At 15.9% G+C, this 24,920-nt stretch overlaps 3 protein-coding genes across 3 annotated transcripts, besides 30 other annotated features; 2 read left to right on the forward strand and 1 right to left on the reverse strand. All coding sequences in view use genetic code 6, as the record gives it.

Annotated features, from left to right (window-relative positions):
* Positions 1 to 191: 191 nt before the first annotated feature.
* Positions 192 to 241: a microsatellite.
* A 1,124-nt stretch (positions 242 to 1,365) lies between these two features.
* Positions 1,366 to 1,408: a microsatellite.
* A 1,733-nt stretch (positions 1,409 to 3,141) lies between these two features.
* Positions 3,142 to 3,180: a microsatellite.
* A 98-nt stretch (positions 3,181 to 3,278) lies between these two features.
* Positions 3,279 to 3,370: a microsatellite.
* Positions 3,301 to 3,383: a microsatellite.
* A 125-nt stretch (positions 3,384 to 3,508) lies between these two features.
* Positions 3,509 to 3,584: a microsatellite.
* Positions 3,526 to 3,584: a microsatellite.
* Positions 3,585 to 3,690: 106 nt separating this feature from the next.
* IMG5_128340 (hypothetical protein) lies at positions 3,691 to 5,139 on the reverse strand (the record flags this gene model as incomplete). Its single annotated transcript, XM_004032141.1, has 6 exons — positions 3,691 to 3,943; positions 3,990 to 4,106; positions 4,172 to 4,295; positions 4,349 to 4,485; positions 4,533 to 4,714; positions 5,050 to 5,139. 6 exons carry the CDS (start codon positions 5,137 to 5,139, stop codon positions 3,691 to 3,693), a joined length of 903 nt encoding a protein of 300 aa, XP_004032189.1.
* Positions 5,089 to 5,127: a microsatellite.
* A 79-nt stretch (positions 5,140 to 5,218) lies between the features above and the next one.
* Positions 5,219 to 5,282: a microsatellite.
* A 171-nt stretch (positions 5,283 to 5,453) lies between these two features.
* Positions 5,454 to 6,939, forward strand: IMG5_128350 (hypothetical protein). Its single transcript, XM_004032142.1, has one exon. It carries the CDS (start codon positions 6,401 to 6,403, stop codon positions 6,893 to 6,895), a length of 495 nt encoding a protein of 164 aa, XP_004032190.1. The 5' UTR covers positions 5,454 to 6,400; the 3' UTR covers positions 6,896 to 6,939.
* Positions 6,683 to 6,753: a microsatellite.
* A 3,736-nt stretch (positions 6,940 to 10,675) lies between the features above and the next one.
* Positions 10,676 to 10,705: a microsatellite.
* A 13-nt stretch (positions 10,706 to 10,718) lies between these two features.
* Positions 10,719 to 10,761: a microsatellite.
* Positions 10,736 to 10,779: a microsatellite.
* A 1,360-nt stretch (positions 10,780 to 12,139) lies between these two features.
* Positions 12,140 to 12,181: a microsatellite.
* A 3-nt stretch (positions 12,182 to 12,184) lies between these two features.
* Positions 12,185 to 12,242: a microsatellite.
* Positions 12,187 to 12,241: a microsatellite.
* Positions 12,243 to 12,269: 27 nt separating the features above from the next.
* Positions 12,270 to 12,339: a microsatellite.
* Positions 12,279 to 12,365: a microsatellite.
* Positions 12,281 to 12,365: a microsatellite.
* Positions 12,320 to 12,412: a microsatellite.
* Positions 12,342 to 12,430: a microsatellite.
* A 748-nt stretch (positions 12,431 to 13,178) lies between these two features.
* Positions 13,179 to 13,223: a microsatellite.
* Positions 13,224 to 13,416: 193 nt separating this feature from the next.
* IMG5_128360 (major facilitator superfamily protein, putative) lies at positions 13,417 to 14,933 on the forward strand (the record flags this gene model as incomplete). The annotated part of the gene is made up of 5 exons (XM_004032143.1): positions 13,417 to 13,420; positions 13,524 to 13,531; positions 14,171 to 14,303; positions 14,364 to 14,822; positions 14,876 to 14,933. Coding segments are annotated over 5 exons (662 nt in total), but the record flags the coding sequence as incomplete, so codon positions are not given.
* Positions 14,934 to 15,820: 887 nt separating this feature from the next.
* Positions 15,821 to 15,875: a microsatellite.
* Positions 15,876 to 17,818: 1,943 nt separating this feature from the next.
* Positions 17,819 to 17,879: a microsatellite.
* A 599-nt stretch (positions 17,880 to 18,478) lies between these two features.
* Positions 18,479 to 18,533: a microsatellite.
* Positions 18,534 to 19,467: 934 nt separating this feature from the next.
* Positions 19,468 to 19,540: a microsatellite.
* Positions 19,541 to 20,535: 995 nt separating this feature from the next.
* Positions 20,536 to 20,564: a microsatellite.
* A 1,652-nt stretch (positions 20,565 to 22,216) lies between these two features.
* Positions 22,217 to 22,253: a microsatellite.
* A 438-nt stretch (positions 22,254 to 22,691) lies between these two features.
* Positions 22,692 to 22,754: a microsatellite.
* A 1,846-nt stretch (positions 22,755 to 24,600) lies between these two features.
* Positions 24,601 to 24,656: a microsatellite.
* The last annotated feature ends 264 nt before the right edge of the window (positions 24,657 to 24,920 follow it).

Genomic DNA, 24,920 nt, shown 5'->3' on the forward strand with positions numbered 1-24,920 from the left:
ATCTAAAATAGTTCTTTGTTATTCAAAATTTTAACGATGTTCAATAATACTTTCTTCTGAATCTATAGAAAAATTGTTTTTATTGAAATTATCTATAATATTATTTTATACGATGTTTTATTAAATTTAAAATTTAATTTCATTCTCAGCTTTGATTTTTTGCAATACTGGATTTAAATTAGTTTTTATAATATTATTATTATTATTATTATTATTATTATTATTATTATTATTATTATTACTGAATATTTCTTTAATTTAATTAGTATAAAAGTTTGGTTATTTATTTTTAATTAAATTTACATTAGGTAATGAATTTGGCTATTTTATTACATTTTAATACTATTTTTAATCTTTTTTTGATTTAATATCAATTAATATATCTTGTATATGCTTTTAAATATTAAAATTTTTATTTTCTTAATTATTAAAATGCATTTAATTACTTGAACTTCTTTATTAATTATGATTTGTTTGATATTAATTTTTAACATTTAGTTTTTGTTACATAAAATATAATTTTTATTAAGGACTACAATTATAACTTTTATATTGATTTTTTATGAATTATTCTTGTTATTTTTTGCCTCATCTTCTGGATTATTTAAATTTTATCCTACTTGTTATTATTTTGTTTTTCTAAAGATTGATTATATTTTTAAAATTATTCAATTGGTTTTTAATTTATGCTTTTTATTTTCTATTAACTTTTATTCATATTATCATAAATTTCTTAATTTTATTTTGTATATTCTATTTAAGGACGCCCATTTTATATGTTTGAAGGTAATCTTTCCGGACTTTTAAATGCTTTTTAAATTTATATTTTTTCTAATATTTGCCTTGATTATTCAGAAATGTATGAAACTTGCATATTGCTTTTATATTAATATTAATATAAATTCTTAATATATATATTTTTTATCTTTTATTTATATTATTTTTTACAAAAACTTAATAATTTTTTTAATAATAATAATATTTTAAAAATAATAAATAATTAGTATTTTATATTATTTATAGGTTAATTTTAGAATAGATAAATATTCAAATTTCAAAATATTTAATAAAAATGCTTATGAGATAGAACATATTCTTTTATTTATTTTTTATAAAATAATAATAATTATAAAGATAAATTATATAATTTAGTAAAGTAACGCTAAATAAATATAAATTTTTATAAAAATATAAATTTAATGATATTGGAATTATATTTAATGTAATTTTTATAAATATTTTAATTGATTAGTCTACAAAGATTCAATTTTGCATATACTATTTTAAGATTTCTATTTTTAAGAATATAAAAATAAAAAATTATAATCAAAAACATAATTAAAAAATTAGTATGAAATATTCATTTTTAATATATTTTATTATTTTGTTTAATAAATTTAATTATTTTTTATATAGTTAGCTTTTTTATTACATTATTTTTTTTGTAATAAAAAACTATGAGTATCATCAAGCCTATTAGAATTTCTATAATAATTTGGAGTAGTGCTCTTTAAAAAAATAAAAAATAAAAAAATTATATCTATAATAAAATAATATATGTTTTTTTTCTCATATATTTAATTACTTTGGGTTATTTTTAATTTTTAATAATTTATTTATTTTATAAATTTTCAGTTTTCTAAATAATTTTATTATTTTAATATATAGATTTATTATTAATTTTATTTGATTCAGGTCTTTTTTTATAAACATAATCTTTAGAAACAGTTCTCATTACTAACTAGTTATTTACGAAATTACTCTAATAATTTTAATATTAAGACTTTTAAATGCCAATAATTTTTTTTTTTAAGAAAATTAACTACTTTAATTGATTTTTTAATTATTTGTAAAATCATTTTAATTTCTTTTATCTTATGATTAATTATTGTTTTTTAAATAAAAATTATAATTTTTAAAAGGCGTTTATCTATGATTTTCAAGCTTTCTAAGTGCTTCTTCAAAATTTACATTTTTATTAATTTTTTAAATTTTAATTATTTTATTTTTAGGTTTAATTTTATATTCTTCAATCTTTTTATTCATTTTTTACTTTTTAAAATATTCAATTAATTTATTATATTATTCCTTCTTTTTATTAAAAATATTTTCTTTTTAATATTTTTAAACATTATTTCTTTAATTTGTTTATAATTCATATACATTTTAATTATTCTATTTTTTTTAATATTATACTTCATTTTTATTTTAAGTCATTTAATTTTAATATTCTACATCAAAATCGCTCTTATTTACGAAATTTTTTTCTTGATTATCATTTATAAGATTTATTTTTGTAATATTTTATGGTGTTAAAAATATTTGATTATTTAAACTTTTAATATACATTAATTTTGAAATATGTTATTAAGTATTTATTGGTTCAAATATTTTCTTTCTTTATGTTCCTATTTAGGTATTTTAAGAGTTATTTAAATAAATATTCTAATCAATTAAACTTGCTTTATTATAATTAGTATTAATATTATTCTAATTTTTATTCTCTATAATTATTAAATTATTATTAGGAAAATTCTATATTTAATTTAATTATTTTAAAGATTAAACAGGACTTTAACTTTAGTAATTATTCAAATTAATAATTTCAGAAATAGCAAAGAATTTAGATTTATTTGAATTTTTTATTTCTGAAATTTTTAGTTAACTAGTATTTTAACAAGTAATAAATTAATTAATATCATTATTAATTTAATCATTTATATTTTTAAGACTTTCTTATTTATCAATTGGTTAAATTAATTTTTAAATAGTGTTTTAAGATTTTTTTAAATTTTAATATGATTCAAAATTTTAAAAAGGAATAGAAAAAGACATATTTATTATTTTAAATTCCGAAATATTTAACATATGAGATTATATAATATTATTTATTTATTCTACATTTATTAATGATTAATATATTTCATTTATCTTTTATTTATTATTTTTAATTTTTTATTTACTTTTGTATTTTAAAAATAATTATTATTTTAATTTTTTTAAGCTATCTTCTTTGTTTTAATTTAATTAATCATCAAATTTAATGTTTATATTAATAATTATTATGCCACTTATTTAATTCATTTTTATTTATTTATTCATATTAACTTTTTTACAAATTTTTATTTCCCATTTATTTTCATATATAAAAAAAATAGATATTAAAAAAAATATATATATTTAAATATTTTATAACTTTTAATTTTCATAATTTTCAAAAAAATAATTAAATATTATTATACATTAAGAAAAAATATATTTTCATACAAATTTTTTTATTATATATTAAAATATTTATATATTTATATATTTATATATTTATATATTTATATATTTATATATATTTATAAATTTATATAATTATATATTTTTTTTAATTATATTACAGTTTTTTTTAAAAGTTTTTAAAATAAAAAAATACCTTAATTTTTAGTTTTTACAATAAAAAAAAGCAAAAATATATAAATGTAATAATAGATTTAAATAAATAAATATAATAGTGTATTTTAATATTTATATACAAAAATATATATATATATATATATATATATATATAAATATATATATATTTATTTATATATATACAATTATATTATTTTTTTTAAACTTAATTTTTATATATATTAATAATTTTTTTATATATTTAATTTAATGAAGATTATAATTAATGAATATTTTAAACAAAAATTATCAATTATTTATTTTATTTAATTTGTTTATCATATATTTAGCTAAAACAAGTAATGATCCATCAGCTTTGAAAATATCATCTAAAATTTATTTATTAACAAACTCTTTATTAATGTCAAAAATTTTTTCATCTCTAATAATATTTGCTCTTTCTTTATCTAAGTAATAAAGACCTTCATCAAGTAAAGTTTCAATTACATTTGACATATAGCTTTTTACTGAAAAAGAGAAAGCATTTTTTACATGATTATCACTATTTTTTTTATTAACAAATAAATATTTAAATATTAAACATATACCCATCATAATATTCTGAATGGCTTGTATTTAATTCTTTGCTTTTATATTCATTATTTTTTTTAGTTATTTCTGCTGTTCTATTATTTTAACAAAGTATTGAAATTTCAGCTATAAAGCTTTTTTTATATTTTTACAATGATATTTAATATAATATATTTTTTTTATTTTATTTTTTTCATACTTTTAATTTTCTTCAATTCTTTCCGAATAGATATCTACCGAAAGTAGTTATTTATTATAAGGATTATCTCTTAAAACATTTAAAAACATCATTCGTATTTAATCAGTCCATATTTCACTTATATCTTTTAATATTTAATTAATTATAAATATATTTATTTATTTTTTTAAAAAAAACCTTCTGAAAAACTCAAATTTCTGACATTATGCTCTCCACTTAAATATTTAACTAAATATTTTAAACTAGTATTTGTAAGTTATCCGAAATCATAATCTTGAATTAATTTATTTAATTTAATACCTTCAATAACACGGCTTTTTTTAGATGAAGTAAAATAAAATAAAATATTAAATTAAAATACTTAGCTCCTTAAGTTTATAATCTAGCTTAATGAAGATGTAATTTTCTTAATGTGTTGTTTACTTTTATTGCATTTCCTAAATTTTCTCCACTAATATAAGTGAATTTTTATATTTTATTTAATGAAAGTCCTGTTATTACTGGAATGTTTTATTTTAAAATACTACAAATTCTATTTGTTGTCTATTTATTTATTTTATATTATAAATATATTCAATAATTATCTTAAAAAATAATACTTAATCCGTTATATTATTTTCCGATATTATTAATTCGCCTTTAAATTATTTATTTAATGATAATACTAATAAAAACTCCTCTAAATCTTAATCATTTAATTTCAAAGCTTATAGTAATTCTGTAGTTTATTTCGATACATTAATATTTGGATCAAATTTGGATTTCAAAAGACTTGTTTCTTTTAATTCGTCAACGTTTTCTTATTGGGCTTGTTCGATTTTTGAGATATTTTCTAAAAACTCATTCGCATTTTCATTAAAATCTAAGTTTATTATTACTTGTTCGTCACCATTTTAATCTAAAATAGGCAAATCTTATTTTAAATATTTTTAATAATCTTTTAAATTTTCTAATAAAAATCGTTTCATTTTTATTTTTTGTTTTTATTTTGTATTTTATAAATAAAATATAAAAAAATAGGAATATATAAAATAGAAATCAAATAAAAAAAACAAAAATATTAATTAATAACTATAAAAACATATATTATCAAAAATAAAAATATTAATTACTGAAGTCTAAAAATAAATTAATTGTATAAAAATAAAAAGAATTTAATAAATAATGTCAACAAGAAACAATAATAGCAACAAAAAAAATATAATGACTCCTTCGACTCTCCAGAAGACACCTCCGACAACTTGTCATAATCCAGATTAAGCTCCTTAAATTCCTCTGATTACGACTATTTTGAGCCCAGTGAACATAAAAATACAGTAACAATCCAAAAAGGTCTTCAAACTTAATCATATGAATTCAAAAAGGAGACCTAATTATCTAAATTATAATCCAAAGTGACTTTATAAAACATATCTTCAACATATACTACAGCCCATTAAAGTACTTTAAGCACAATAAAAGGTACTTTAAATAAAGAATAAAGAGGTTCATAGAGAGTAAAAGACAAAAAAGACCGAGCAACAGTAGAATAAGTATTAGACCCAAAGACTCGAGTTATATTAGTTAAATTACTAAACAAGAAAATTATAAAGGAAATAAATGGATGTATTTCAACTGGAAAAGAAGCAAATGTATATCATGCAAGTAATGAAAAAGGGAATGAATTTGCAATAAAAATATATAAAACATCCATTTTAGTATTCAAAGATAGAGATAAATATGTAGCTGGAGAATTCAGATTTAGAAAAGGACATTGTAAGGGAAATCCGAGAAAAATGATAAAACTTTGGGCCGAAAAAGAAATCAGGAATTTAAAAAGAATCCAATAAAGCTCGATTCCTTGCCCTGATCCGCTTTTAATAAAATCTAATATCCTAATGATGTCTTTTATTGGTAAAGACGGGAAAGCGGCCCCTAGATTAAAAGATGCAGAAGGACTTTTATAGGAAGATTATAGTAAAATATATCTTTAATTATTGAAAAATATGAGGACTTTATACCAAGACTGCCATTTAATACATGGAGACTTGTCTGAATATAACCTTTTATATTATAATGAGATTTTATATATGATTGATGTCTCTTAGAGTATAGAACATGACCATAATCATGCTTTGGATTTCCTCAGAAGAGACATATTTAATGTAAATTCTTATTTTAAGAAAAAATAAGTTCTTACATTTGGAATGAAGTAAGTTTTCGATTTTATCACTGACCTCTAAATTAAAGATGTGGATGAATAAATAGATTAATTAATAAATAATAGACATGAAGATACTGAGTAAGAGGAAAAGATTTTCGCAGGAATTTACATTCCAAGAACTTTAAGTGAGATTAGTTTAAAGTAAATAGAGGAAAATATTATTAATAAATAAGATAATTTAGTTTATTCAAAATTAACGGGATTAATTCTTTAAGAAAATAATAATAATGATTTAAATAAATAAAGTTAATTATAATAACAATAATAAATAGAAAATAATAATCATGAAAATGATAATAATAGCTATGATAGTAATAATAGTGAAGGTAATTATAGTAGCAGTGATAATGAAAGTAGTAATAGTGAAGATAATAGTAGTGAAAATAGTGAAAATATAAAAGACGATGAAAATTAGAACACCAACGAAAATTAATAAGATGAGAAAAATGAAGAGGGCGATAATTAAGAATAAATTAAAGATAAAAAAAAGAAGGGAGGAGTTAGTAAATATGAAGGGTTGAATAAATAAGATAGGAAAAAATAAGTAAAGTAAGAAAAAAAAGAAAAAAGAGAAAATAAAATTCCTAAACATATAAAAAAATAAATGACTAAAAAAAATAAGAAAAAATGAGTTTTTTTCTATTTATATATAAATTTGTTTTCTTTTTATTTGCATTTTAATTAAAAATATAATTTAATAATAATAAAAAAAAAATAGAAATAATTATTTTATTTAAAAATAAACAAAAAAAATGAATAAGTTTATTATATATTTTATAATGTTACTTACTTAATATAAATTAAAATATAAAAAAAAGAAGAATTAATTTATAATATTTATATAATATAAATTATTTTATTTAATTACAATTGATATTTTAATTGTGTTTTTATTCATTATGAAAAACAAGATAGGAAATTTTAAATTATGGATATTTTTAAAACTGCATTATTTAATTTATAAAATTTTATAATAAATTTATTTTATTTACAAAAAAAAATCTAAAAAAATCATAATAAAATCTTAACTATTTTTTAAAACAAAACAAAAAACAGAAATTATAATTAAATTAAAGCATTAAACAATTAAAAAGTAAAAAAATAAATGAAGATATTAATATTATAAATATATAAATTTATAATCTCTTTCAAAATAAGTTAATTAAAATGTACTTTAAGTAAAAAGGAATTTAAATATAGAAAAATAATCTTCTGAAATAACTTTAATTTATTAAAAACAGGAAAAAGATTGGATATAAATAAAATTATTTTTTAAATACACTTTTAATTTATTTTTGTAAATAAATATATATATAATCATAGATCTAATAAATTATAAATATAAAATATGAATTTATTTTTTACTAAAAGAAATCTAAGTATTCAAATATAATCCTCTAAAAAAATAAAATTATTAATATTTTTTATTAAAAATAAGTTTAGGTAAAATTTTGTAAAAATAAAATAAACTTTTTTTTTAAAATTTTTTTTTTTTATTTTTACAAAATTAAATTTTTTAATAATAATAAATTTAATTTAAAAAAAAATATAAATAAAATAATCTTTTTTTTTTATAAATATTAACAAATAAAAACGATTTTGTTAAATAGTCAAAAAATAAATGATATAATGGAAAAGAGTTTGAATTAAATATAGACATCTTACATTTTTTAGAACTCAATACTTAAGAAAAATATGAGATTATTTAAATTGTTAAAACTATTATTAAGTTTATTAAAAAGGTAAAGAAATCAAAAAAAAAAGTTTCATTAATATCTATAACTAAAAATATTATATTTATTTTAAAGTACTTATTAAATAAGATTATAAAATTAGAATAATTAAGATTTTTATGTAAAATATATAACTTTGTAAATTGGCTAGAATAATAGGAAATAATTAATAAAATAATTTAAAAAAATAAAACAAAATAAAAATAATTATTTAAATTGTATAAAAAATATAGAATATTATTTTAAATATCTAATAATTATATTGTAGATATTCTTATGTATTTACTAACTTAAATAAACTTAATATATTAATTTATTTTATTTAATATGAGAATTGTTACTAATATTTATTTTCATTAAGTTATATTGTTTTAAAACAAATAATTTAATTTAATATTAAAAAAAAAAATTTAAAAACCTTTTTTTAAAAAAAAACAAGAAACATAAAATATAATATGTCTAATATTTCTCTTTTTTCATTAAAAGTGATAATACATGATATATGTTTAACAAAACTTGCATTTCCAAACGAAGATGTTGTAATTTAAAAACCAGGTCTTAAATTAAAATTCGCTAATTTTTAACAAATAATAATATAATCAAAAAGTTCCTTTTATTTGGAAGATTTTGTGGATTACAATTAACTATTAAAAAATAAAAATAATAAAGAAAAAATAAAGGCTTTCAGTAAAGGTAAGTCTATATATTTTAATTGCTAATATTAAAAGATGTAAGAATATTTAGAATATTACACATTAATAATTTAATTTAAAGATTTTAGGCATAAAAATCATCGTAAAATAGGTCAAGCAATTTGCAATATAGATATGTTTTAAAAAGACATATAATTTATTATTTCAGAATAAATAGAAAGATTTAGAAGAAATACATTCAAATTAGTTGACAATCAAAATAATAGTATATATATTATTTATATATTTACATTAAAATAAATAAATATAGTTGTTGGATGGGTTGACTTAAGCTTATCTATTTTATAAAGACCAAAAAATTATTTAATAAAAGCAATAAATAATGAATTATAAAATTAACAAAATACCTAAAAATCAAAAGAAAGTTTATTCCTTTAAAATTCATATAAAACATCTAATTAAATTTAAATAGATGATAATATTTAGGAATCATAATTAAGCGAATTTAAAGGTCCTTTATAAACAAGAAAAACAAAATCTCATTAAAAAGATCATACTTAAAATTAATTAAATAAAACTTTATCTGGAGCAGTTAGTTAGTTATTAGTTTCTGGAACAGAAAAATAATAAACAAAATAATAATAATCATCATCATGTTAATAATAATAAAGTGAAGATTCTTATCCTGAAGATTTCTAAAGTTGTAGTATAACAAATAATTCAAATAGATTTAAAATGAAAAACAATAATTAAGGAAAAAAAGAAAGTGAAGATTATTCATAAAATGTAAAAAATTAAATTTTAATTAAAATACATTTTTTTAGTATGAAGAAGATTTCGAAAGCATGGTTTTCTCATAAAGCGTTTCTTAAAGTATTGCAAGAAGTATTACAAGAAAAGAAAGCATTAAAAAAAATACTTCTTTATAATATGATATTAGTTAATCGAAAGTGCAAGATGATACTATAAGTGAAGAATATTTAGATGACTTTGATATGTGAAATATTGTATTTTTTTTTTAAAAAAAGACTTTATAAATAAATAAAATAATTATTATATATATTATTATTTATTTAATTTTTATTTTATTTCATTCATTTGATTTATTAAAATCTATTTTAGTTGTATTTGTTTATTTCGAATCTTTCTTATTTTTATTAGTTAATTTTTTTTTTTAATTTGATCTTTAATACTATATGGATAAATTAATTTCTTCAATAGACATATATTAAATATAACTATTTTAGCATTTATTTTTATATTATTCTTAAGTACTAATTTAAGGTAAAATAGAACGATTTTTTTATTATTAGGTAATATATTTAGAAATCGAGCTCAAATTACCTTTTTAATTTAAATTTGGTAAAGTAACCGATTTATTTTCTCTCAGTAAATTTTTTTAAATCAAATATTTCCTCATTAATAAATCTGGTTCTTTCCTATTCATTGAAGTAGTCATAGGTACGTCATCAATAGTGAAATTAAATTAATTTTAATAGTTATTACATTATAATTATTTATTTTAGAAAGAAATATTTTTATTATAACTTCTAGTATATATATTGTCTAAACGGGTATTGAATGAAAAATTTTTATTAGTATTTTGTTAATTCTTTTAATTAATATTTATATTATTTAATTAGTTATCTAATGCATTATTAATATTTTCTTATTTTAATTTAGAAGAGGACAAATGTTAATTTATAATATTTTTACAATACTAGAATTTATTAAAAGCAGATTATTTAAATATTTTATATTAAGAATGTTACTTAAGGAACTAAATTAATAAAAGAGCATCAATGGCATAAACTTTAGCTTTTTAAGAAAGACAAAAAGCAGAAAAAACTCTATTTAATTTATTAAAATAATAATCTTCATCTCCAAAATAATTATTATTGCTCAATTTAATTAATTATTTATCAAATTTTTATTTACAAATTTTAAAAAATTATTCGTATTTTTTTTTTTACATTTTATTATTTTATTAATATTTTATTTAATAGTTTATTTATATTTCTCCTTCTATTATAAAATATATCTTTAAATTTTAGTCTTTCTCTTATTTATATATTTCTTATCCTAATTAAAAAGTTGTATTTTATATAGTATGAATAAAGCTTATCAATTTTCCTGAATTTATGTTTTAAAAAAACTCAAATTTACAAAAAAAATTGAGTTTTTCATTTAAAATAGCTTATTAAAACGCTCCTATTATTTATTAATAACTATCTTTTTTTAAGCTTACAAACCATGAATCTTATTTACATACAATACTAGCCATTCTTTATTAATTTTTTTTTAAAAAAAAAATTAAAATAAAAATGTTATATATTTTACCTTCTCGATTCTGAAGTTAATAATGCTATCTCTCCGAATGTATCGCCAGATTTATATATTTTAATACATCTAAAATTACTATATTCTCTTTATAAAAAAATTTGTTCATTTTATTCTTCTCTATATATTAATTTTTAAATAAATTAATGGTTTTTTTTATTTATATTACTATAATTATTAATTTATTATTTAATCTTTTTTATTAACACTGCTATTTTTTTTAATAATAAATTGCCTTTTTCTTCTTCAAAACTATTATTATTGTTGGAAATTAATTTAGGAATAAGACAATAAGCTTCCCCTATTTAATAAATATATTATTTAAAATTATTTTATTATTTTTAAAAATTATAGACCTTCAAAAATAACAAAATAATATTTTAATAATTTTTATTGATTTTTACCTTATAATAGAATAAAAAAATCACTTCCTCTCTCTCCATAGTTAAATAATGGTTTATACTTATTTATAAAAACTATTTTAAGATTTTATATAATTTTATTATTTATTTTGTCTATATTTATTAATTCTTGCTATTCTTTAAAAATTTGAATGTTTTATATAAATAATGTTAAAATTTATATTTCTTATTGATTTTTGATAGGCTTCTATAATAAATATATTAGAAGCTGTAATTTATAAAAAGTAAATATTAATAATTATTATGTAAATTTTATGAATATAATTATTAATAAAATATATAAAAACCTAACATGTTTATTCATTCTAAATGTCTAGTAATTATTCTTTTTCTATTTATTAAATTGTTTGTTAAAAGTATATATCTCTTTAATTGTTGTTAAATTTTTTAGACATTATTTCGATAATATGATTTTTAAATAATTAATTTAACTAAGAAGAATTGGAATTAACTTTATCAATTTACTAAACTCGTTAAGAAAAATATTTATTTTAAAAAATGTTTTAATTATTGTCCATTTATAATAATGATTTAATTAAAAAATAGATAAATGTATTAAAATAAATAAAATAGTTTAAAATTTTTATTGTTAAAGTAAAATATTTTTGTTTTTATTTTAATAATTATAAAGTAATAATAAATAAAAATTAATAAAATTACTTTTTAAAAAAAAAATTGAATAAAAAAAAAATAATAAAAAAAAAATTTAATAAATAAAATACTATGATAATATAAAACATGTTTTATAATATAAAAAAATATATATTAAAATATAAATAAATATATAAATATATAAATATATATATATATATATATATATTATTTATTTATATATTAATATATTTTTTTTTATTTATTATTATTATTGTTATTTTTATTTAATTTAATATTTTAAATTATATTTTTTTATTCTTTTAAATAGTTTTATGAATAAATTAGTTTTGATTTAAAACGATTAATATACACCGAGATCAAAATCAGACTCTAAAAGAAAATAATTTTATGAATTAACTTAATAAGAAATTAATGATGCTGAATATGCATTTAATAAAATTCTATTAATAGAAAATATATAATCAAATAAATTAGATTAAATTTATATTAATAATGCCTTTAGTTTATTTTTTAATTTTTATAAAGGTAATATAATTATTATAATTTTAATTTATATGCTTATATAATCATATATATTTTTTATTAGCATGTGATCAAAATTAAATAAATAATATTTATTCAGATTTTAATTTAAAATATGGTATATCTAAAAAGGAATTTGTATAAATGGTTCAAATTTTAAAAAGAAAATAAAAAGGGCTTGAATAAGTTTAAAAAATTAAATTAGATAAAAAATAGTTTATTATTTTTTTTTATAATATATTAATTATATTAATAAAAGTATAATAGAAAATCTTTGTGGAAAAAAAATAACAGTTATTGAAAGAAATTGGTATAAAATGGATCCTAACAAAATTGGAATAATAGAAACAAAAAAAATACCAGAATTAATAGAATATTTAAAAAACTAATTTAGTAAAATATATATAATATTATTATTATAATATAATTTTTACAAATTAAATCAGTATTAATTCATTTATAATATAAAAGCTTGCTAAACTTTTTAACTTATTTATTATTAATATTTTAATTTTTAAATATTTTTTTTGTATATAATTCTTTTATTTTTATTTAATTATTTTTATAGAAGAAAATCCAATAGATAAATACAATATGTTAATAAAATTACTAATTTAAAGATAATACATTGATTTTGATGAATATGCTTTTCATTTAAGTTAATTTATTGTATCTAATAAATTAAATATCAAAAAAAGTAGATATTAAGCATGTTGTATTACTTTTTGATTTAAACTTTTAAAAAATATATTTATTCATGGGTAAAATATTTACTACTAAAATATTATTATTTATTAATAATATTTTATAAAATTTCTTTTTTTTAAATTATTTTAAAGCTTTAAAAACTTATAATTATATTAGAATAAAGTGTATATTTTTATTTTTCAAACAATTTTTAATTTATTAAACTAGTTTAAAAATTAATAGTTCTTTTTTAATAATTTTTTATTAAAAATATAAAAATATTTAAATAATAATACTTTAAATTAATTTATATATATCAAAAATTAAATATCTTTATAAAATAATTTATTTAAACTTGAAATTTATAAATTATTTATAAATATATACATTATTATTAATAATGTTATTTATTATATAAATTTTTAAAAAATTATTAAATTTATTAATTTTTATAAACAAATTAAAATAAGGTAAATAAAATGAATTATTTAAATATAAAAATATAATTTATTAATTTTATATATAAATATTATAAAAAAATATTTAATATTTTTTATATTATTCAAATTAATATTATAAAAAATATACAAATATACAATAAAAAATTTTTTAAAATTATATTATATTTTTAAAAAAATGATAAAAGGCTAAAAGCTATCAACTTAATAAATAATATAAATATAAAATGATAGTTGGAAAGTTTTAGTTGGAGGTCTTAGCATAAATATAGTATTTTTAAAAATATATTTAAAACAAATTAACTTATTTTGAATAATTTTATTTGAATTAAATTAATATTTTTTTTTTTTTTATAAAATAAAAAGATTTTAGGTTCATTTTATTCATGGGGAGGATATTCTATTTATTTATCAAGTTATTTAAAATCAAATGATCATAATATATAAAGTGATTTAGTATCATTAATATTTCCGTTCATGAATATTGTTATGAATGCACGTAAAAATATATATTAAATAAATTATAAATAAAATTTATATTTTTTTATAATTTAAAAAGTTATTCCTTTTGGAGAACGAATAATAGCAAAAGCAGGATTAAAAAACGTAGTTTTTGTTGGAATAGCATTTTTAAGCACATTTTTTTAATTGCTATCAATAATAAAGAATTTTTATTTAATTGCATTTATTTATATTTTTTGTATTGCACCAATTTACGGAATCTTATACATGGTTCCCTTTTTATGTTCTTGGAGATATTTCCCAACTAAACCTGGAGAGGTAAATGCAATATTATAAGCCGGATATGGTTTTGGTTCAGCAATTTTTTCTTACTTTTCTTATATTATTGTAAATTATCAAAACGATTAACCAAAAAGAAACGAATATGAAAACGGTGAAAATAGTGTTTATTTTGAAGAATGTATTTCTTATAATACTCCTAGTATGATGACTTTTTTTGCAGTTTCTTTTGTAATTTTGGGAACTTTTTCTCTTATATTTTTAAAAAATAATAATGGTATAATTTATATATAAATTATTAAACATATATTTTTTTTAAATTAAAAAAAGCTGGATTATTATAATCATACCATTATTATTAAGTTGTAAAATAAAAAAATTAAAATAAGATGATAGTGCTAAAGAAAAATAAAAAGAATGATTCCTTAATAAGAATGTCCTTCATTAAAAGACGGAATTAAATCAAAACAATTTTTCTAACTTTTATTTTTCGCTATTTTTTCATCATGTTTTTATTTATTACATTACTTTTAAATAAAGTTTTATCTATATATATATATATTTATTTCTTTAGTTTTTGGATATTTTGCAATGGGTTATTATAAAACCTATGGATTAGTTTAGAATAAAAATGATTTTTAATAAACTTTATTAGGCAGTTTTGCTTTTGCTGTTTTCGGAAGTTCAAGATATTTATGGACTAAATTAATTAATAAATTAGAATTTAGAAAAAGCTTCTATTTATTAATTTCAGTTTAAGTAAAAAAGTTATTTTTTTACAAACACATGCTTATTTTAATAAAAATAATAAAAAGACTATACTCATTTTTATTTTTCAATATGCTGGAAAAAATGATATTGTTTATAAATTAAGTATTTTTAGTTTAATTTTTATTTAAGGTGGTATTTTTAGCTGGTTTAGTAATTTTATTCCTAAAGTTTTTGGATATAAGTAAATAATTTTTTAAAAAATAAAAATTAAAAATTAAAAATAGAATAGGTAAATTAATATTTGGTCTAATATTATTAGGTTTTGCATTTTCAAATTTACTAATTCATATAATTATTGCATTATCATAATAAGTATTATTATTAAAATAAATAACATTTTTTATTTTTATAAATAAAAAAATTAAGGGTTCATTGTTTAGCTTTTAATGGATATATACAATTAGTATCATATCTTTAGTATTAATAGGTTTATCTTTTAGATATTTTAACGAAAATCCAAAATTTATTTGATAATGAAAAATAAAAAAAAAATAACATTATTTCATCATGTATTATATAATAATATCATTAATTATATAAATCAATATATATTATTATAAAAAAAAAATATTTAGCTTTATTATATATTTTTATTTATAAATAAATTTATATTTATATAAAATTAAAAAAAATAAAATAAAATGGAAAAATCCCAACAAAAAATTAATCTCTAACAAGATTCGATTGAAAACAATAATAAATAATCAGCATAAGCACTTGATCTTCCAGATCTACACAATGTATTAAATCCAAAGCACATAATTTACAAGGACTAATTTAAAGATAAATTAACATTAAATCCTTTAAAGAAATACTAGAGATACAATAAATTTCCATTTAAATTATTAATACACATCGGCCTAGTATTATTTACGACAGTCTAAATATGTTATAAAGATTCTGAATTAAATCCTTATACCCGTCAACAAGATTACTAATGGCTTCATTTATTTTATGATGATGAAGATGCATCAGGAAGTGAAAAATTATACTATTTTTATACTCTAGAGGAATTTGCTACCCATTTATAAAATATATTCAAGAATATTTAAAGTTATAACGATACATATTTTTCGTAAATAGATTATTCGACATCAACGACAAAGTTATCTTATTATCCTTCTTACCCAGAAGATTAAAAAATAATAGATAATAGTTAGACATATTCTAATATTCCTATAGATATAAATTAAGGGATTGTGACTCCTTTTAATCCACAAGATAAGAATACATTAAAGGAATTTTTGACGAAAACTACAGAGTTTAAAATCCAAATTTAAAATTTGAAAGTTCAAAATTATGAGACTTCCTTTTGTTGGTAATTTATTCTTGTTTATAAATATATTGACAGTTCTTTTATTCGCTCAAATTTGATTTCATATGGAAATTATTGTAAAGACTTATTATTTTAAAATAACTCATCTAACCTTCCAAATACTCTTTTTTATGGATCAGATATTTTTATCACTTTCATTATACTTTTTTTATCTTTATTTAGTTTTGTGCTTACTTTAAAATATATATTTGATATGATTAGAGATTATATGTCTTTTAAAAGGGAAGGTAAGATCTAAAGTCCAGTTTTAATTTAAAATAAAAAAAACGAATCTTCCGAAAATGTTACCCTAATTAAAATTCTTAGCGAATAAAGACCTTGGGATTAACTAACTTTTGAAGAAAAAAGGAAGTATTTTGATTTTTGGTTCTTTCTTATTATGATTGGGAATATTTGTTAGATCTCGAGTAGTCTGTACATCATATTCTATGATTCTGATTATAAAGAACATAATTCTATAGGTTCTTCTTTTAGAATAATATAAGGGATAGGTATTTTTATTTTAAATACATATAATCAAGTATATATAAAAGGATGTTTCATGGCTTGGATTTCAATATTAAAATATTTTGAATATTAATCTAATTTTAATATAAACACAGAATTAATAAAATATTCATTTCCGAAAATAGTGAGACATTTCACAGGTTTTATTCCAATTTTATTTACATATATAATCATTGGAATGAGTTTTTTTGGTAAATCGAATCGCTTTTGTAGTATATAGGAAAGTTTGTCAACTTTGTTTTCACTTTTAGTAGGAGATACAATTTTTGGTATATTAGAGGATTTATATTAAAATAGTTTTTCGCGTTTTATAGTTAATGTGTATATTATATCATTCATTATAATTTTTATGCTTGTTGTAAATAATATTATGATAGCAATAATAGTAGATGAAAATGATAAAAGGAAATAAAGACTTTAATAGTTAGATGAATATAAAATAATTAATAAAATAAAAAAGAGAACAGAATTATTTAAAAAAAATTAAATATAAAAATTCAAAGAATATGAAATAATAAAATAAATTACAGATAATAATAATTAAAATAATGGGAAAGTAGAATAAAATAATAAATCTTAATAAGTAAAATAAAATGAAGAAAATATATACGATTAAATTGATAAAAATTAGTGTATATAGGAAAGTAAAGAAGAATAGAAATAAAATTATAATAATAATAATAATAATAATAAAAATAATAATAATAATAATAATAATAAATATAATTTGTAAATTAATAGTTCTAATTTTAACCTTTCAAAATAAAACTTATCAAACATCATTTAAGATATACAACAAAATATATAAAATGATGATGAAGAAGTTATTTAAAATAATAATTAAACACTTTAATTATAAGATAGTGTTAGTAATATAGTTTCTGCTAGAAAAATTAAAAGCTTAAAGTCAGTTTAAATAAGAGATGATGTAAAAAAAAGAATTTCATTAAAAGCTCTTCTTAAAATTTCTCTAATGTTATAATAAAAACCAAAATAAAATTAAGAATAAGTTGATATTAATTAAACTTATTTTTAGGAAGTAGAATAAATGACAAATAAAAAAATTATATTCATTGATAATTATAAAAGAATTAAAAAAGGTTTCGATAATATATTTTAGTTAATGGATTAGAAAATGTATGAAATAAAAAATAATATAAAAATTTATTAATTAAACAAATCTGATAAGGAAGAAGTTTATATTAAATACAAAAAAATTATTAAAAGTTTATATATTAAAACCATTCCGAAAAAAGATTGATTTTATTAATTCTAACTGTTTTTAATGATATAGATAATTAAAATATATATATTATTATATAATATTTTTTATTATTTAAAAATAATTGTTTTTTTTTTTTTAAATAATTAATTTGAATTCTATATTATATTAAGCACATATTATATATTTTTTTTTTTTGTAAATAATAAAAAATATGATTAATTTATAAAAATATACACCCATATAACAATATTATCTACAAAAACAATTACCAGAATTCAGTACAATATAAAAAACAGATAAATAAATAAAAAACCACTAATATTATAACGATAATTATAATATATGGAATAATCGTTAATAGACATCAAAAAAATATTACCCATATTATTTCCATGATTAAGATTAAAATAAATTAAATATACAATAAATGTAAAATCTTTAATTAATAGATAAATTAAGTTAAGAAAATGTAAAGAAAATTATAGTCAATGCAAATAAAACTGATAACTAAATACGAATACAATCAAGAAGATAAGAAAGAATAGCTTTATAAATGGAATGTAAATAAGATATAATTACTGTATTAGATGAAAAATTATTAAACAACTTAGTGAATTAAAAGAATACTTCAAGTTTAAATTAATTTATTAGTAAGAAAAAAAAAGAAAAAATTCTTTATATGGAAGAGCCTCATTTTCATGGAATAAATATATGGAAATGTCTAAAAAGTAAATAGATTAATCTATAAGGCCTATAGTTTTAAAGAATGAAAAATAAGCTATAGAAAATATTTAAAAAAAAATAGAAAGGGATGAAGAAATCAATAATTTGAAAAAATAAGCGTTCTAAGATAATAGAATAAAAATTAGGTAATAATTTAAAAATTAAACATAATAAAATTTAGATTTTTTACTAAAATGTGGACTAGTACCAAGTTAAAAGAATTAAATTATAATCTAATACAAACAAAAAAATATAGATAAAACAAATTTTTAAGAATAATAAAATAAATAAAATAAAAATAATGAATAAAAAGAAATAAAAAGTAACTATAATAATAGTAATAATGCTCTGAGTAGTATAAATATTAATAATAATAATAATAATAAAAATAATAATAATAATAATAATAATAATAATAATATTAATGATAATAGCAACAATATTGATAATACTAATTATAATAGTAACAATTTTTCATACTAATTCAGTTAAAAAAATCTTTAAAATTTAACATTTTGTGAATAGTAAAATTCTAGATTTTCATATTTACAATAAAAGAAATAAATATAGCCTAAACATCCATTAGATAGATCTGAATATAAAGGTCTTTTAGTGCCAGAAATAGAATTAAACAATTAAAAAAATTTAGAAAATGAATTAGTTAAAATTTTTATAAAAAATAACTTAGTTAATTAGAATAATAATAATAATTCTATTAGACCAGAAACTAGATAAACGAACGTTTCTAAATTAGATTTTAATAGAACAAATTTAATTAGTTTTAATAGACCTTAAACTGTCGGAGGATAAAAAATAAATAATTGTAATTAAAATTTAATTAATGAAAATGATAATGATATATAAAATAAAAAAGAAAATAAAGTATAAATTTATATCAACATATTAAATAAATTTTTAATTTAATATTTATTTTTTATATATAGTAAATATTTGATGAAATTAATTAATTTGAATAAAAATTATCTAAAAGAAAAGAAAATGCTGGTGGATTTTCTTAAGCAGATCTTGTTAGATTTTAATAAAAAGAATAATTTGTAGGAGATAAATCAGTGTTATAAGGAAAAAACTGAAATAAATTATATAATTATAAATTTTGTTGTAATAATAATAATATACCTATATATATATAATTATATATTTTTTTTGATATTACTAAAATTTTGATATATTCATAAATTAAGTATATTTTTTAAAGTGTCTATTAATATATAAAATAAAATTATTTTAAAATATTAATAATAAAAATAAAAATAAAAAAATTAAATAGAATAAATTATATATTATATAAAATAATATATTTTTATATATATATATTAATAATTATCTAATTGTATATATAAAATAAATTTTCATATTTCTTTTAAATAATTATAATATATAATACTTTAATAAAAAATAATGATAAAATTATATTAATTTATATTAATTTAATTAATATATTATTTAAATGTTATAAAATATATATTATATTGTATAAAATTATTTAGCTATTGATTTTTCATTAATTTAATTATTTTTTAAAAATGCATATATCTATATTCCAAAACTTGGGACTGTAGGTTTTTTAAAATTAGTACCTTAGGAAGTTTAATAAAGAAAATTATTATTTTATCCCCTAAACCTTTAATTTTATTATTTTATAATTATTTGAAAAAAATATTCATTTTCATTTTCTCCTTCAATAACAATATCATAAATATATTTTTTGAGATTATTATTATTTATACTTGGTTCAGATTAATCTAAGTTTTTATACTAATAATTTAAATCTTTTTTATCAAAATAAGTTCCCTTTACATTTTTTCTTTTTAATCCAATATAAATAGATTCTTTAGTATTATTGTTTAGGATACTATTTATTTTTTGCTCAAGTTAAATTATGCTTTCTTCGTTTAAAAATCGTTCTTAATATTATTTTTTACATTAAGCTTTTTTATAAAAAATAAAATATTATATATATATTAATTAAAATAAACATAAATAAAATTTACTCATTTTATAAAAAAAAATTAAATAACAAATGCATTATTAAAATAAATAAAATAAATAATACACCAAATTTTGAAAATATTACAAATTCTAAAATATAAATATGTTTTTTTTAACATTTTATACATATTTTAAAATAAAAAATCATTTTCCTTCTGTCATTTTCTTTTCATTATTAAAATAACTATATACATAAGGATTTAAAATAATCTATTCAATTGGCAGTAAAGTAAAAATAAAAGTAGTTTAATAGAGCTATTTTTTAATCATTTTAATTAAAGAATTACTTACAACAATATAAACAAAAATATACATAGTAATTCCATAACAAAACAAAACAAGTTAGGAGAAATTTAAATAATCAAAATAATTATTACTTTAAAATAAAATATAATAACAAAGTATATCAATAAGATCTCTTGCATAGTAATATATTCTATCAAATTCTATAAAATTATATTCTTTATGAAATTCAGCACAACCGACATACATATATTATGGTAAAGTAAGTGTTTTTTTAAAGATTTTTTATAAATTAATTAATTTATTATATACTTCAGTTAAAGTAAAAATTAAGCCTTTACTAAATGTACCTTTAAAAACCTAATAACAATCATTAACTGAAACAAATTAATTCAAATTAAAATTATATTTAGAAACATATTTTTCAAAAGAACTGAAATTCTCGAATATTTCACAGGCGTTATATTTAATTGCTTACTCATATATGGCCTTATATTCATATAAATTATATCTGTTTATATCCTAAAAATTTTATTCTGTATTAATAAGTTATTCAATTAAAGATTTTCCATTTGTGTAAAACTAATGTAGCTATTTGTCAAATTTTTCTATAGATTTAGGAGCAAATTTATAAGCTATTGAGTTTAATCGTACATAGTTGGATGCATAATTGTAATTCAATGTAGTTCTTATGTTATATAGAAGTGTCAATTCGTTTAAGTTGTTATTCAAATTTAAATAAAAATTATTGTTTATGATGTAGTTTATTAAAGGATATAGAGAAAAAATAAGGAAAATTATGATAGAATAAACTAGTAGAAAAATAGGTATTTTTTATATTTGATTAGTTTCTGAAATTATTTTTTATTTATTACATTATTATTTTTTTATTATTTTTAATTACGATTTACTATATTTTTAGTAAGTTCGATTTTTTTTTTTTATTAATTAACTATTTCAGTATAAAAAATTCTGTTTAGTTATATATCCTTATATCTGTTAATTAAAAATTACAATACATTAGGGTTAAATGAACATGCTAGCTTCAAAATTTTCTATCTTTTATTTTAAACTATAAAATAAATAGGCAAAATAACAAATATTATTCCAGCATTAACACCCTCAACTAAAGAAATACTTGTCATTAAAAAGTTAGATGTGTAAAGAAGTCCATCTTTTGCAATATCCATTGTAAACTAAGAAAAATCATTAATGATATTCAGATAATCAGCAAAATTTGAGAAAATAAAAAATATATCATTTATGTATAATTTATGTTATGAATAAATAGATAAATAATATGGTAATAATAAAATAGAATTTCTATTTATTATATATATAAATTAATATATATATAAATATATATATATAATTATATATATATATATATATATTTACAATATATTTAATTTTAATTCAATAGGTTCAAATCTATTATTTGTATTTTATAGCAATATTTATGTTTTTTTTTATATTAAATACTAAAATGATTTATCTTATTTTTACATTCTTTCAATCTAAGAAATAATTTATTTTATTTATTATTAGCTTTTATTAGATATTTCTTATTATTTTATTTGAAATTATTTATCTGCTACCTTTTATACAAAATCTAATGCTTATAAAGATTAAAGCTATCCTTTTTTTATTAATATTCCCATTATTTTTGCTTAAGTATCAAATTCTTTTATTTTTACTATTGATATATAATGTTCTAATAAATAAGGAACTTATTTATGATTTTTTATTTAGATATAATATAAAAATTTAAATAATACCATTTGATAAATTTTCGAAATAATATTTTTATTATTAAAAACTAGTTCTAACTTAAGCATAGCAAACACAAGTAAGAGTAAATAAAATAGACAAGGCGGAAAAACCTAAAATCCTAATATAGACAACTTCTATGGGATTTTATTTTCGAGTAATGATTTTATATATGGATTATTTTTTTGAAAAAAATTAAGAACTGCCTGACCTTATAGATTAATCATCTATTACACTTTACCTTTATTATTCGTCAGTTTTTCTAATATAGCTAGAATTTTCATTAGAAATATTATTATCATTCGATAAGTTTATTTGTTAAATACTATCCTCATCTAATTCATCATTTTCGTCGTCATTTTCTTCTATATATTCTATTAAGCCTTTGTCATCTATTTATATTTAATTATCACTTAAGGTTTATGTGTCTTTCTTAATCCAATCTTTTGTTTCTTATTTTTCTAATCTTTAATAATTTTAAATTAATTTCAATAAACTCGGATTATAAAAAATGTCTTTAGTATTTTGAACTGATAGATTTTCTTATTTAAAGGTATTTAAACCTGTTAAGTTTTATACAAATTAATTTTTTTTTAAGATTTTAGCGTCTGGTGAAAAACAAGACAAAAAGTCTGTCTTTATTTTTATTTTTTTATATATTTTTTTTAATTTTACTTCGCTTTAAGCAAAATTAGCATATTCTTATTATCTATTTAATTCTATATATTAATCTATTTGTATTTTTTCATTTAATAAATAGGCTTTTTCATCAAAAATATTATGTATTTTATTTATAACATTTGTATTTAAGTTCTGTTCTTAAAAATTATTGAATTTTTTCTAAAGTATTTTAATTTTTTTTATATATAAAAAGAAATACTTTATAAGAATAAGATATCAAAGCGTCTGATTCTGTTTATAATTTAGTATTAGCATTTTATGTTTAAATATTTTCTTTGAAATCGTGCACTTTATTTTTATACAATGGAACATCAATGTTAGTTTCGTATTTTTTTTAAAGATTTTCTTTCAATGAAATTAGGTATTTGTTAATTTTTAATATATTTTTTAATTTTCTTATTTTTGATATTTCAATAATATATAGCTTATCTTATTATTAGAGTTTACTTTTTTATATTAAAGGTATATAAGTGATTTCTAAAAAATTCATTTTAGATAAATTAAATTTTTTAAAATAATTATTAATATCAAATCCATTAAATTAAACATTAGATGAAAGAAAATCCATATCATCTTTATAAATTACAACTAAAGATAAATAAACTTAATCTCTATTAAATAAAATATCTTTATATCCTTTTGTAGACTCATATCCTTCTAAACAATTTAGAACTTAAAAATCATTAATATAAAACAATTAAGGAATAATGTTTTTTAAATTAATAGATTTTAAAAATTCTATATAAAATTGAATAAAAAATAAAAATAAAAATTATATAAGTATATAAGTATATATATATATTTATATATTTATATATTTATATTTTTCTTTATTTAATATATTTTATTTTTTTAAATATTAACATTTTTACTTTAATTATTAGTTACGCTTATATTTTCACTTAATTATTTTATTAAACTTTATTTAATAAATTAAGTAGAATCTATATAGTTAAACTATTTATCACAAATAATATATTAATAATCATTATTAATAATTTAAATATACATTGAAATACCAAAATTGCACTATTCAATAAAATCTAATTTACATCTTTTAATAACTGGTTATAAGAAACCATTCGAATCTTTTATAAAACAAAAATATT

Source organism: Ichthyophthirius multifiliis (assembly GCF_000220395.1).
Source record: "Ichthyophthirius multifiliis unplaced genomic scaffold scaff_1120509251009, whole genome shotgun sequence".
NCBI lineage: Eukaryota > Ciliophora > Oligohymenophorea > Hymenostomatida > Ichthyophthirius > Ichthyophthirius multifiliis.